The sequence below is a fragment of the Myodes glareolus genome, chromosome 4, assembly GCF_982192425.1.
Source record: "Myodes glareolus chromosome 4, mMyoGla1.1, whole genome shotgun sequence".
Lineage (NCBI taxonomy): Eukaryota > Metazoa > Chordata > Mammalia > Rodentia > Cricetidae > Myodes > Myodes glareolus.
The window spans coordinates 32,383,931-32,398,720 of NC_142029.1; the positions used below are offsets into that span (position 1 = coordinate 32,383,931).

At 39.1% G+C, this 14,790-nt stretch overlaps 1 protein-coding gene and 1 long non-coding RNA gene across 6 annotated transcripts in view; one reads left to right on the forward strand and one right to left on the reverse strand.

The window, feature by feature from the left end:
* Nucleotides 1-8,363, forward strand: part of LOC125393367 (uncharacterized) — a 228,200-nt gene extending 219,837 nt beyond the window's left edge. For both annotated transcript variants that reach the window (XR_015001789.2, XR_015001788.2), the window contains exons 4-7: nucleotides 1,019-1,298; nucleotides 5,693-5,818; nucleotides 6,988-7,221; nucleotides 8,250-8,363. This is a non-coding gene — a long non-coding RNA (uncharacterized LOC125393367). The remainder of the gene's footprint in view (nucleotides 1-1,018; nucleotides 1,299-5,692; nucleotides 5,819-6,987; nucleotides 7,222-8,249) is intronic.
* Unc13c (unc-13 homolog C) overlaps nucleotides 2,831-14,790 on the reverse strand; it is a 445,873-nt gene continuing 433,913 nt past the window's right edge. For all 4 annotated transcript variants that reach the window (XM_087905372.1, XM_087905373.1, XM_087905375.1 and 1 more), the window contains 3 exons: nucleotides 8,241-8,333; nucleotides 6,908-7,067; nucleotides 2,831-4,550 (listed from right to left, as the gene is read on the reverse strand). In XM_087905372.1, coding sequence (XP_087761498.1) covers nucleotides 4,265-4,550; nucleotides 6,908-7,067; nucleotides 8,241-8,333 — 539 coding nt within the window. In that variant the 3' untranslated portion in view covers nucleotides 2,831-4,264. The remainder of the gene's footprint in view (nucleotides 4,551-6,907; nucleotides 7,068-8,240; nucleotides 8,334-14,790) is intronic.

Here is a 14,790-nt window from a genome sequence, read left to right on the forward strand (position 1 = left end):
ATTAAGGTAGTTCATAGAAATCCTATCTCTGTATTATAAATTGAAATATTTTCAGTTTTGTAGATTTGATACACTATTATGTTTTCTTTATGGCAAGTAAAAGTTATACACAGTGTACAACATGAGTTTTGATTTATGTCTGCAGTGTAGAATTACCAAGTCAAGGTTTTGAATACATATTTAGCCTCACAAACTATTTTTGATGTGTGTGGCAAAACACTAAAAATCCACTCTTTACAATTTGTAAAAGTCTAGAATATAGAGATATGTAAGTATAGAATACAGTTTTATTAATTACAGTTACTGTTATATATAATAGATCTCCTGGTTTTCGTTCTCCAAACTCCCATTTTATTTCCTTTGAACTCCCATTCTTTAGCATCTGGTAACCATGATCTTGTTCCCTATTCCCTGAGTTCAGTTCTCTCAGATTGTGCACGTGAGTAAGCACTCTTAGGGCTTCTCTCCACCTAGCTTTTCTTGGTTAACCTATCCAGGTTATCCATGGCCCAATGATAGGATTTCCTTCTGTCTCTAAAGCAGCCCACAGTTATATACATACATTTCCCCCTATCAGTCCATTGATGGACAAATAGACCAATGATTAATCAAATAGTCAAATCCTTAATCATAATCACCAAGATGGAAAGAGGAAGCAAAATAACAAAATAGATGGATCTTAAAAAATCATTCTGTATACCATGGGAGAAAATAAACAAGCAAACAAAAACAACCTGCAGGCGATTTGCAACATGGAAGGTGGATCCAAATGTATCCTTTCAAAGTTGTTACAAATTGAAAAAATGGACATTTAAAATATTTATTAAAAGTGGGGAGATCTCCCTGGGAGGTCTGTTCTTTTCTGAAGAGAATTAGGAGGACAATGGATCTGGGGGAGAGGGGAGGCTGCGAAGAGGAACTGGGAAGAAAGGAGGGAGAGGAGACTGTGGTCTGAATGTATTGTATGAGAGAATTTAAAAAAGTGGGTACCTCTTTTCTTCCATGTCTCATACCACAGGTTTTGAGCCTATTAAACACTGGAAGCTTGGCCTAGGGACTGCTGACCAGAGATGCTTGAGCCAGAGACACAGATGACCAGAGATGTCTGAGCCAGACCTTGCTGACCAGGGATGCCTGAGCCAGACACACACCTGACAAGGAGATGCCTGAACCAGGGATGCTTGAGCCAGAGACATACCTGCCTAGAGATGCCTGGGCCAGACACTGCTGACCAGAGATGCCCGAGCCCGAGAGACTGCTGATCAGAGATGTCTGAGCTTCAAGGACTTGCTTCAAAGGTGAGTTGAGTGAGTGTCAGCATAGGTGAACCAGGAGCAGGGAGTCCTGTGCACTCAGGAACCTTCCATGTGGTGAGGGGAGAATCAGACCTACCCATGTATATCCCCTAAGTGTCCTGGTAGTATTCGTCTTCATTATTTGAGCATAAAGATTAAAGGTACTAAATTAGTCCATAAAAAAGGCTAGGTTGTATAGTCATTTATTTATATAATTTCAAAATCTTAAAGGGATAAAATAATGTCCTTTCAAGCATTAAAATGAAATCAAATGCAAGACATTAAGCTAGGACTGTCACTTATAAATGTGACTTATTAAAAGTAGAGTTAATCTATAAAGTAATCCAGAAGGGAATGACTCCAAGCAAGATGTGACTGGGATAATTTATTGATTACCTTGAATAATTCATCTGAATGCCTGTGGATGGTGACTGCTACATTAAGGTTTTCAGCATTTTATCTTGATCAGATTTGATTTACATGAGTATTTTTGAGCACTCGTGAGGTTTACCAGCACACGAATGACCAGACTTGTCCTTTGAGTGTTTTGTCTGGAGTAACATGAACAAACCACCACACCACCACAGAGCCATTGAGTTGAAAGAGATCACAGCAAACTTGGCAGTAAGGATAATAGAAATACCATTGGAGGATAGGTCTATAGAAAAACAGTATTTATAACTACTTCAAAGTTAGTACCTGTACTTTATGATAGTAACAACTAGACTTAATTCATACCACTACTCATATAATACACATACTGTATGTATATGTGTGTGTGTATATACATATATGTGTGTGTGTGTGTGCGTGTGTGTGTACACATACACATATTTAATATGCACACATAAATTTAAAGGGCAGAATGAGGGGCTCTAGAGAAGGCTCAGTGTTTAGGAGCACTTGTCGCTCTTCTGAAGGACTCAGGTTCAGTTTCCATGTCCCACACCACACAGCTCACAATGCCTGTAACTCCAGCTCTAAGGGATCCATTCCTTTCTTCTGGAATTCATGAGCAGAAACACTCATGTGAGCATACACAGCCTTACATACACACATAATTAAAAAGATTTAAAATTCTTTAAAAAATTAGAACAAGTAGTCTAGTTTATATAAAAAGTACTCTTAGCTTGTCATTTCTGTGATCAGTGTAGCTGTGGTCTGTCCCTTAGTCCAGTGTTTCATGCTCTGACATTAGTGAGTCCTACAAAGCTAAGTTGTGATAGATCTAGAATGAATTCTTCAATTATAAAATGACTACCAACTATAGTTGAAGTTTTTCTTTGGTAATGCTGATACTTTGAATGTGTTTCACGGTGGTTTTCTTCACAGGTTTAACACTGTCCCACAGCCCACCCTGGGCAGTTGTATTAGTTCTTCCTAGTTCCAAGTTGTTTCTTTTGTCACACACAGAGTGAATGCTGGCATTCCATTATTTGCTTCTAAATCCTCGCAGAAGAGGATTGTAAGTGGTGAGAGATGAGTATGCTTTATCATTATCAGGTAATGAAAGAAGAAGGCAAAATATCCGAAAGTGTTGCATGAGCTCAATACACATCCATTTATTAATGCATATGCCAGAGATTGCATCATACGAGGCATTTGGAAAAGTCATTAACAAAGCAGTCGCCTAAGATTTGAACACAAATTAGCCAATCTCCCCAGCCCGTGTGTTTCCAGACCCAGCAGCAGAATGGTTGAGGGGATGACACTAGTCACTTCTGCTCCGCACATACTAGACCAGCGTGCTTGCTTAACATAGTCAATGGAACAGTGTCTTGTTCCTGCACGTGATGGGAGTCCACTCACAGCTGTGGCTGTAAGTGACAATGACAAAGGATGTTCTGCAGCCAAATATTCAGATACAGATGCTGGAAAGTCAAATCATAAAAATCCAGACAATGCATATATTCGTAACCAAGTTGCATTTGGGGCATATAAGAACACGAATTACAAAATCATGAGCAATTTACGTTGAGTTTATTTTACATTTTTGTCTCCTAAATATATATGAAGATGTGACTTTTGGTTTCTCTGCAATATATAGTAATGCTGCATTCAACATAAACCATTGAATATTTTTAAAAGAAATATCTTGTTGTAGAGTTAAGTAGTCATAAATATGTTAGTATTTTTCTGGCCAACAAGTTACTTATCACAGGAAATTTAGACAAACTGTCTTTGCATTCCATGACTTTCCAAAGAATGGAATTAGGTAAAGCTGAGACATTCTGCTCCATGGCAAACGCATCAGGTTACCACTCTTTCCTTTTTTTTAAAATTACCAATGTGATGTGGGGGTGCCTTGGCAGTTTTAAAGAACACAGTTTCATTAATATTATCAAACATTAACAAACTAGTTAGCATTGCTTTGTGTAAGTTTGCTTCGAAAGCATTTCTTCACAGTGATATTTTAGAAAGGTTGGGAAGTGGTCAGCATAAAATATTTCCCACCTTTTCTATTGTAATTTGTATGCAAAAGTCATCACAATATATCTGCAACTATAAAATTACAAACTTTCTAGAAGTTGCTGCATTTCTAAGTGTGGTAGAAAATCAGAGCTCCTGGGTGTCTACAGTCAGGTGAGGTTAAACCAAACAGAAGGGAAGTCATAGATGCTGTCTGATAGATTACTCTAAAGAGATCTAACAAAGATAACCAATGAATAAACTCAAGACATTTTTTAGTTTGCTTCATGGTGGAGAAATTGGTTATGAGAAGAACATTGTAAAAGGTAGTCTCGATATTTCACTTTACATCATAATTTTGGCACTTCATGGAACATTGATTTCTCAAAGACCAGAGTTGGTATAAAAGTTTTTCACATACCTTGGAGACATTATGGTTGATTAGTGGCAAACATCAAAACGCAGTGAATTTTAACATTCCCGTGTGTTTTCACATGCATGTAAGGGTCAAACAGTGGGAGTTTATGACTTCTCAAAGGTGGCATTTTGAAGTATTTATTTCAGGCACTCTCTTCAGTAGACCTTGTTTCAGATTTAAGCCTCACAAACTCTTTAGCGACATCGTCGCTGGTCCTCTGAGAGAGTATTCTAAGGATGGTCAAGCCAGTTTCATCCATAGAGAGGTTTTTCAGAAGAGGGTACCATGCTCCGTAGCTCCCTTTCTCCGCAATGTTCTGTAACTGAATGACTGTCATCCCAATTATTCTATCTTCCCGGGCGAAGCAGTAATCCTTAACTGAGAGGTGAAGTTCATAGGCTCCTGGACGGTTCTCACTTCCCAGAATGCTGTATGAATTAAAGACACAAAATAAATTAAAGGTACGAAATGAGCCAAACTTTTACTCATGGTTCTTGATGTCAAACCCATGTCTTGAGATGCCTGTACCTGATAGCTTCATTGGTGGTGAGTATATCAGTCGGGATGGGAAATAAAATTGTTAAATTTAGTTACTAGATACATTTAGTTATTAGATACAGAGGCTCTGGATTGATAATGGGTAATAGAATCTGGGTAAGGGATACTGTTGGGAGAATATCTGTGCTATTTCTTTGTCAGAAACTAAGAATCTTCTGACCCCCAGCGAAACTTTTATTTCAAGGAGCCTTAACTCAGAATGGGCAAAAAGCATCATTTCCAAGATGCTAAAATTGGTGCACATCTCTAGGGCACATTATCAGTTTCTTCCTTCTAACAACAGTTAGCCTGTACTAGTACAACCAATGAAAGCTCGCTGTATAGGATGGCATGTTAGAGAGATGAAGGGTGGAGTGCATGGAATTACACAGCCAGATGTCTAGACATCTGGTTATGGTGTCTCAAGACACTACAGTTAAATCTTTGCCCAAGTTATTTACAGAAAATAGATGTTGTATATGTTGAAGACATTTAAATTAGATCAAGGTTCTTGTTTGATTTGAAGTGGAAGGCTACAGTTCTGTGAGCTGATTTGTTAACAGAATTACTAGGATTCTTGATGCACATGGCAGGAGACAGGGGTTTACCATGTAGCTTTGGCTGACTGGGAGTTTACTACATAGACAAAGCTGGTCTTGAACTCACAGATCCACCTGTCTGTGCATGCTGGAATTGAAGGTATGAGCCACAAGAGAGTGAGCTAGTCAAAGCACAGTGCTCTTACGGGTATGTTTTGTTACACAGAAATCTCTTGGGCCCTGTCCTATTTTCCTTTCGCACCTCTGGGTCAGCTCATTTAGATTTAGAAAAAGATTAGTAGGGAGAAAATTCTCAAGCTATCCAATCATATATTTGATATATCCTCTTAACATTTCAAGGGGCCTCCAAACAAATATATTAAAGACTCTTGCTATCATTTTTACCATTTCAGTCAATCATCATTCACCTGACCTCTTGGTCAGGCCTCAAACCAGAATCCCGCTTCTTGTATTCATGTATCTTCTCCTCACAGGGGATCTGTTCCACTTTCTATGTCACAATGGAATGCTGACCCTATGACGCTACAGTGTTAGAGTTCCCATGTTCCAGCTTCCAGTGGATTTTGAAAAACAACCCTCCCATAAGGACATCAGAAAAGGTAAGGGTGAGGGTCAGAGTTTCTGCTACATTGGTTTCCTGCTGTGTCTGCTTTGAGTAGGCAGTTTCCCTTCGTGGATGATCACTGCTTCTCATAAGAGGACTGCTAAATTTTCACTTTCCCAACTTTGGTAATAGTCTTTTGTGCCTAGCCTTCATATCCTGTGGTGGTTCGGAAAAAAATGGCGCCCAAAGGGAGAGGCACTATTAGAAGGCATGGCTTTGTTGGAGTGGATGTGGCCTTGAAGGAAGTGTGTCAGGAAGTGTGTCACTGTGGAGGTGGGCTTTGACATCTCAGGTATGCTCAAAGTCACACCGAGAGTATGGGACCCCTTCCTCTTGCCTATACTCCACCATGTTGCACCGTAATGATAATGGACCCTCTGAAATGTAGGCTACGCAATAAAATATTTTACTTTTAAATGAGTTGCCATGCTCATGATGTCTCTTCACAGCAATAGAAACCCCAACCAAGACAGACCCCTAACAGTCCTCCTGTACCGACATGTTTGTATGTTTTTAAGTAGGCCTCAAATGCCATATAAGCTTGCGTTCTACATTAGTTCAGATGGAAAGTCTTCCATCACATTCATACTGTTCTGTTTCATCTCTTGCCTAGACTATTCTGTAACTTTCAATACAACAAATACTATCATTTAAAGACATCTATCTGGTGTTCAGTCCTTCATTTGGAAACGGTCTGGGCCTCGTCAAGAAGTGATAATTGTACATTCCTGTGTATGCTTCCCCAAAGGCATTCAGTCTCACCCTCTTCCATTGTGTACCATTTCTTTCGTATTGGCTTAGCTCCTATCTTGGAATTATTCCACTTGACCATGACAATCACACATTTTTATCTTTCATCTCTAGAAAGACATTTCTGTGACAGCAAAGGCCATCTACTACCTGTCCCCAGTGTCTCTGACACTGCCTGATAAGCACAGTTGCTGAGTAAAGGGATCAAAGCCTATCTTGTTTGCGAAGAACAGGAGACCACCCATGGGTTTAACTTTCCACCCCGAATCTTCCAGTCAGTTTTAGCTGAAACCTAACATCCAGTTAAATGAGTGGTGTTTTGTTTCCGACTTACAACTGGAAGGTTTCATTGTACTTCGGCGACCATGTGTTGCTCTTTGTCTTAGTCCCTTGTTTTCTCCTCTTGTCCCCCAGGCTTGGTCCCAGCATGAAAACTTCCACAAAGGGGCGGAACATGGCCGTGGTCTGCCAGTTTAGATCGTTGATAGCAATCACTGAAAAGCAGAAGCCAAGTTTCAGCAAACTGTTCTGTGTTCTGTGGAAACTAGATTCCTTCAATAGCCTAGAAGTTGTACTTGAGTGTACCCCAACTGGACCCACAAGGAAACGTTCCACAAGTTGAAATACTCAATACCTGAGAATGCCCTGGTAATGGAAAGTTTAACTTGACATTCACGTGAATGACATTTATAATCAAAGGCTGGAATGAAGGTTAAAACCCTGGTGATTTTTCATACTAAACATTAGGGAAACTCCATCATGCAATATTTAGAAAATAGATTAAAGTTAATTCTATGTTATTGTATATACTTTCAATAGCTATACAAAAATTAGATGATAGTGTATCATAAATATTCTTATAATCAGTATTATTTACAAAACTTCATCATGGTTATCTAATTTATTGTTTTTTTTCCCAGTTGCTAATTCCATCATATACTAAATGCTGTGACTGTTTCCTAGTTCAGGACTCACATAAACAATTCTAAATAGATATGTTTATATGTTCCTGCTTGGTTTTGGCTACCAGTAGAAAGAGTCTTAAAATTTTTACTGCTAAAGATTAAGCTTTTGGGCTTGATATATATTTACATATTTTTAAAACACACTGAAGGATGCTGACCCTTGATCCTATATAAGCATGACTACTACTTGGGATTTTTCCATATGTTCTTGTCACATAGTTTGTTCTGAGCCACAGCAGCTTAGGAATATGGTGCAATCCAAGCATACAATGGAAGACAATGGTTTTAACCAAAGTGGATATTAAAATGACTAAGTCTATAATTAAAATAGAGTACAAGAATATTCAGTAAAATGCTGGCTATTAAATGAAAGCTTTTAGTTGTAAAACAGGGTTTTGTGTTCATAATATTGAGCCATTTTATTAACAACAAGGAAAACCAGTTAAAAGTAACATAAAATAAGTAGATTATGTGAGTGGTAAGAATATACTGGTCTATATTTAATTATAAAATCCACTTTTGAAATTTAGTCCCCAATATATTGTCTTTAGATGTTTTAAGAATTTGTTTTTCTGAAGAAATTTTAATCATGTCCTATAGTAGTTTGTAAAATATATTCAAGAGAAGTGAAGTGATAGTTTTCATATAATTTCTGTAGATGTTAAAGGTTAATAGATTACAGTATCTGAACCTCCAATGTACCTTTTACAGTGACTTTATACTCTCCCGTCCCTGGGGTGGTGGTGACATCCACATGGACAGAGATCTGACCTACAGAATCTTTGGAGGAGCGACCTGCAAACAGAAGAAATGTACTAGCTTGAATGTTCAGGTTGCATGCCTTATTATCTTTGCCTAAGAATTAAATATTGTTTTTTTCTATTAATATCATATGCTAGACATTGATTAATGCTCAAAGTTCACAATGTTGGCATGGTACATGGTAGATTCATCTAAAACCCTGTCAGTGAAAAGCTAAATGCCATAAACTCAGTGGAAATTCACCAGATGCCTAATTCCTACCATAGTGAAAAGGTTTAGTGCCCTCCCGGCCCCAGCACTAATAACACTTTACAGATTGCCTCGTTGCTTTATATTCTCTTGTTAAGCCATCTACACCATGACACAGCAGAGTCCTGGGAACTAAAAGATGACCCTGGATGCTGAACTCTAGTCTCCATGAAGCTCAGTACAGGACAAGACAGACTAAACGATACCAAGAGTTATTGCCATATGGTAACCTTAGAGTATACATGTTCACATCATCTATTGAGTAGGCAAGTCCACCATGGTCACATGAGTTAAGGGTTGAACATATCTAGAAGAGTACTTGCCGTTTAGGGGCAGATAAATGAATTCAAACTATCACTGCATTTTTAAGCTTTGGTGACTCCCACAGCATCTATTGTGTTCTTCAGCCTCAGTCTTCTCATTTGTAAAATGAAGAAAAAGCCAACCACTTTTATACCCACACTTCTTAATCTATCATGTAGGAGCACACCAGTTTGCAGCATGCACACTTTAAATTTATCATAAATCTTTCCACTTAAAAATATTATGATGGTTGTTTTCATGCTGCAGTGTACATGAAGCTGCTAGCACCTGTTGTGTGGCCTGGGACCTCATGCCAACTACAAATTAACTGTGCAAGGAATCACTGAGATGCTTAAGTGAAATTACCCTCATTCACACACAACATGATTCCATACTTAAGAGACCCTATAACTCATCTAGAAAATGCTTAGATTTAACAAACATTTTCAGTAAAGTTGCAAGATAACAAAATCAACATACAAAACTCAGTAGCTTTCATACATATCAACAGTGAACATGCTGGGAAAGAAGGCAGGGAAGTCATCTCATTCATAGCAATCCCCAGTAAAGTTCCCAGGAATAGACCCTTCCATAGGAGGAAGATTAATGCAGTGAGAAATTTAGGGCACTGACAAGAAGTTACAGGAGACACCAGATGGGGAAGAGGCTCCATGTTCCTGGATGGGTAGAATCGATACTGGGAAAATGACTGTGTTACCAAAAGACATCTACAGATTTAATGTAATCAAATTTAATGTCTTCAAAATTCTAGTGACTGTGGGTGTGGTGGTGCATGTCTTTAATACTGATGCTTGGGAGGCAGATGAATGTAAATTTGAGGTCTTTCTGGCCTATGTAATGAGTTCCAGGATAGCCAAGGCTATGTAGGCTGACCCTGTGTCAAAAAATAAAATCCAATGACATGCTTCACATAACTAGAAAATATATATCAAAATGTATGTGGAAACATGAAAGATAATGTAACCAACCCAATCCCAAGGAGAACGCGTGTTGCTGGAGACACCATAGTAACTGACTACAAACCATACTGTGTGTTAGAGAGTCAAAGGAAGTGTGGTACTAGCACAGGAAAAGCAGGTGAAGGGCAGTCCAGAAATAAACCCACACAACCATGGGCAGGCGATCTTTGATAAAGGACATCAAAGACATACACTGGAGGCAAGAAAATTAGTTCAGGAGAGAGATGGCAAGCTGGAAGAAGAGTGAACTTAGACCCACATGTCTTACTTGCTTAAAAATCAGCCGAAAATGTATCAAAGTCCTGAATTTAAAACCTGAAAGAGGTGCACCTAGGAAGTTATGATCAAGTCACAGGTACTTTGTGACCTGAAGAACTGTGTGAGCAGGACTCCTGTTGTTCAGGATGCAGTCTCCAGAATCAGCACATAAGACCATCGGGAATTACAAAGTTGCTGTACAGCAAGGGAAATCATCTTGGCCAGCTATACCTCAGAGAAATATCTAGATTATGTAATAAGGAATTAAAAAAAATTAAACATCAAAGCCCCCAAACTGCTGATGAATGGGGGAGGGCACAGCGCTAATGAACTGAAAGTTTTCAAAAGGGGAAATAGAAAAGGGCAGTACTTAAAAATGCAGACAGAAGCCACTTTGACATTTCACATCACCCCCGTGACAAGGGCTATGATCAGGAAGTCAAAGGAGAAAACTGCTGGAGAGGCTGTGGGACAAGGAAATCCTTGTCCACTACTGGTGGGAGAGCAAAGGTGATGTGGGATTCTCCTCTGTATGCTGTGATTACCATTGATAAATGAAAGAACTGCTTTGGGCCTACAGCAGAGCTATAGGGGAACAGAGAGCTAGGTGAGGAAAACTAAAGGGAATGCTGGGAGAAAGAAGGGCAGAGTCAGGGAGAAGCCATGTAGCCCCACCAGAGCAATATGGGACTTTAGTTCATAAGTCACAGCCATGTGGTGATATACAGTTTAATAGAAATGGGTTAAATTAATATGTAAGAGTTAGTCAATAAGAAGCTAGAGCTAATGGGCCAAGCAGTGATTTAATTAATATGGTTTCTGTGTGATTATTTCGGGGCTAAGTGGCCAGGAACCAACAAGAGCCTACTTACTACACAAAGTAGTGCAACCCCTGCAGAAATCAGCACGGAAGTTCTTCAAAAAGTTAAAAACACAGCTACCACATGCCAGATATACCTCTCCTGGGCATATGCCCAAAGGAGTCTGTACCCTACCACAGAGATAGTTACATGCCTCTGCTTATTGTCACATGATTCATAATGCCAGGGCATGGCACCAGCTTAGCTGCCAGTCAACAGAAGGATGAACAGTGAGAATGTGGCACAAATATACAGCAGAATTTTCTTAAGCAGTTAAGAAAAGTGAAATTTTCAGGAAAATGATGGAACTGAAATGTTTGCCACTGAGTGAGGTGAGCCTGTCTCCACGACAGAAGGTCACATGTTCTCACATGCAGATTCTGGCTTTTCTAATGTTTGTATCTAAATAATTGGTGTGAGAGTGAGTAGAGACTCTGAAGCTAGGTGGGTGATTACAAGGTGAGAATAGCATTGAGGTGACTGGAGAATGTCATGTGTGACATGAGTGTAGGAAGGAGATGAGTTATTGTGTAGGGCAGAGTGGAGGGGGGTGGAAGGGAAGGGTGAAGAAAGCAAGCAAAACCCAAACCTGATTTCTTGCAAGCTAATAATAACCCTAAAATGGTGGATGTCTGTAGTACTCTCTGGCTGTTGTTATGGGGATTGAAGAGCAGTGCTTCCGTACCCTGTCATCTCCACATACTAGTTGGCTCACAGTTGAACTTTCATGAGTTAAACTCATGACCTGTGTGGCATGCCACTTTGTAACCTTTTCATAATGTATGCAGTGAGCCAGAGCCTTGCTCGTATAAAATGAATTCCCAGTGCTTCAAACTGAAGCCAAAGGGGTCTTTGGGTTTCCAGCTAGTGAATAATCAGATTAGGGTATGTTCGCCCTCTTCACCACCAGAGCCTCCCTCCTAGGGGCACCATTTTCGTCCATTTTTGGCATCGAGAGGAAGAGTTTTGAATCATGTGAGTAAATGTGAGGAGGAAGAGGAAGTCCTCTCCCCGTGAATGATTTCTAATAGCAACGGCTAAGACAGTAAGAACACAGACTGTGACATTGGTAAGGGAGCATTAGGGTACACAGCTGGAATCACATGATTTAAGGACGGTTCTTAGAAAAATAATTTCATACCATCCCTTGCTACAAGCTACAACATGATACAGTAATTGCTCAGCCATCTGAATCATGAGCATCATGAATTCATGAGCAATTCATCAGAACCAAGGGGACTGATAAAGGCTGAACAAAAAACCAAAGCTTTTTGGCATTACTGCCTTGTGAATAAAGTGGCCGTCCTTTGCTGTAGATTTTTCACTGTAGCTGAACTCCCTTTCTGTTACATATTTGGGAATTAATTCCCACAGTTAACTGTTTCCTTTCACTGCCAGGACTCTGTTCCTCCTTCCTAGGTAAACGCAGAGATCTGCCTTCCTGTGATTATCTTTATCAGCAGGCATTTGGTCAGTGCTTAGGGTCCAGGCATAGAGCATTCCATCTAAGATGGACATAGAATTATTACCTGCCCAAACTACTGTTCTGGTTTTACCCTACAACCAGAATGATTAACAGCATACCCAGGAACTGATAATTTATAAGCCTGGGAGAAGACAAAGTCCCCTCTCCCAACAAAGTTTGTCCTCAGGGTTAGGGACATCAATTACCCGTTGATTATAACTGGTATAGAGTTAGAGTTGGGGTAAAGTTTTGTAGGCTCAAGGATCTCTTTGAAAAAAAAAAGGGAAATTGAATGGAATAATAAGTGTGAGCTTACTCACACTAATAATAGTGAGCAATAGAGTCAATACTTGTGAACTATTTTTATAGGTAATTTACATTGGTATAAATTCTTGTATATTGATACAAATTCAAATTATATTTGTTACATTGAATATGCTATTTCTGTTTATAATATTTGTACATCTATGCAAAGTTATTTTGTCATATTGTATGCATATATGTTACTACCTCTATTTAAGATATTTTTTATATTGATACAATTTTAAGTTATATTTATCATATTGCACTATACATTTCTACCTCTGATCAAGATACTTATACATTGTTTATATTTTGAGGTCATTGTGTTCATTTACTGCACAGTTGTTTAAAGATTGTTTAATATTCTAATATGAAGTCTTAGTCTTTAAGTTATATAGGTATTAAGATTCATAGGTCAATAGTCATCCATATTTGGCATCTTATAGTTAGACTAATCAGGTTCTTTGGATGCATAGGGACTATATTCTGCATAGATAGGTAATCTTCAACCATTTCAAAGAACTGTAGAACATGACATTTAAATAACTTTGGGCTCTGTTAACATGAGACATGATTGCTCCTGGCAACACTGATCTATTCCTGAGAGAATGTTGAGCACCAAAGACACTCCACTTTGATGCTTTTTTTCTTCTTGGCAGAACTGGCTTTTGGGCAAGGAACTTCCCATGCCTTGGTCACTGGCAAAATGCACGGTGTTCAGAGCTGATAAGCAGAATACATGACAAAAGACTAGCAAACCTTGCCAAGACAGGGTAAGATGGTTCTGAAAAATTTCCTGCCTCTGAGAATGATCTGTCAGTTACTCTAGGTCTTAGCCAAAGTTGGTTGCTCCAATGCTACAAATGAGACTTTGGGTGATTGCCCAGGTAGCCAGTTGTCTCTGTCATTTATTGCAGTTTCTGCCTACTCAAGTAATATTATCTCCCTTCTCAGGTCTTCAATGGGGTTGAAGACTAAATAGTCATAGTTATTTTCCATGACTTAGCCAAGCCATTTCTAATATAAAACTTTGACTCCTTAGGATAAAATAATTATTAAAACATTTAGCCTATGTTTCTTGCTTAATATTATTTATGCTGGTTGTTATTCTAATTTTTATTCTTGATTGTAACATGAGGGGCTGGCTTGTTGGGGTATCTGTCCCACCCAGTACCCCACAACTGGCAAGCCCAAAGAAAATCACTCACAAGACTTCATAAGGTCATAAACTGATTGGCCCATTAGGTCAGACTTCTTGTTAACTCTTATAACATATATTACCCCATTATCCTTATCTATGTTAGCCACATGGGCTCAGTACCTTTCTCAGTGTGACAGCTTACATGTTGCCTCTTCAGTGGTCTGCACAGGAGTGGCAGAGGAACCTCTCTGCTTCCCAGAATTCTCCTGTTCTCATTGCATCACCTCTACTTCCTGTCTGGTTTTCCCGCCTATACTGCCTGCCTGGCTAATCAGCGTTTTATTAAAATATGATTGACAGAATACAGACAATTGTATTCTGTCAATACAGACAATTGTATTCTGACAATACAGACAATTGTACATACAAAAAATATGTATTGACAGAATACAGACCTCGTGGTGCTACAGATTATTAGAAATGGGTTAATATCAAGATATGAGAGTTAGTCAGTAACTAACTCTCTAGAGATAATGGGCCAGGCAATGCTTAAATGAATACAATTTGTGTGTTGTTATTTCTGGGACTAAGCTAGCCGTGCAGGAGCTGGGCAGGATGAAAAGCAGGCCTGCCCGCAGCTCCATACTACACTTGATATATTTTCTTATTAAATATAATTTTGTATTGGGTTTGGAACTCTTATTTACACAAAACTGGGAGGTGCTGGGGAACCTCCTTCAGTCAATGGCCTTTGAGATGCTGATTCAGGTTGGGTGTGGGCCTGGGTACCAAAAAAAAAAAAAAAAAACCAAAACTATGTGCTACCCCCCCCCCCCCTCCTTTGATGCCTTACTTCTACATTCAGTTCCTGTTACCCATTCATGCAGAGGACTATGATCTGTGAGTCCTCCCTAAATAAAGAACCCTTTAT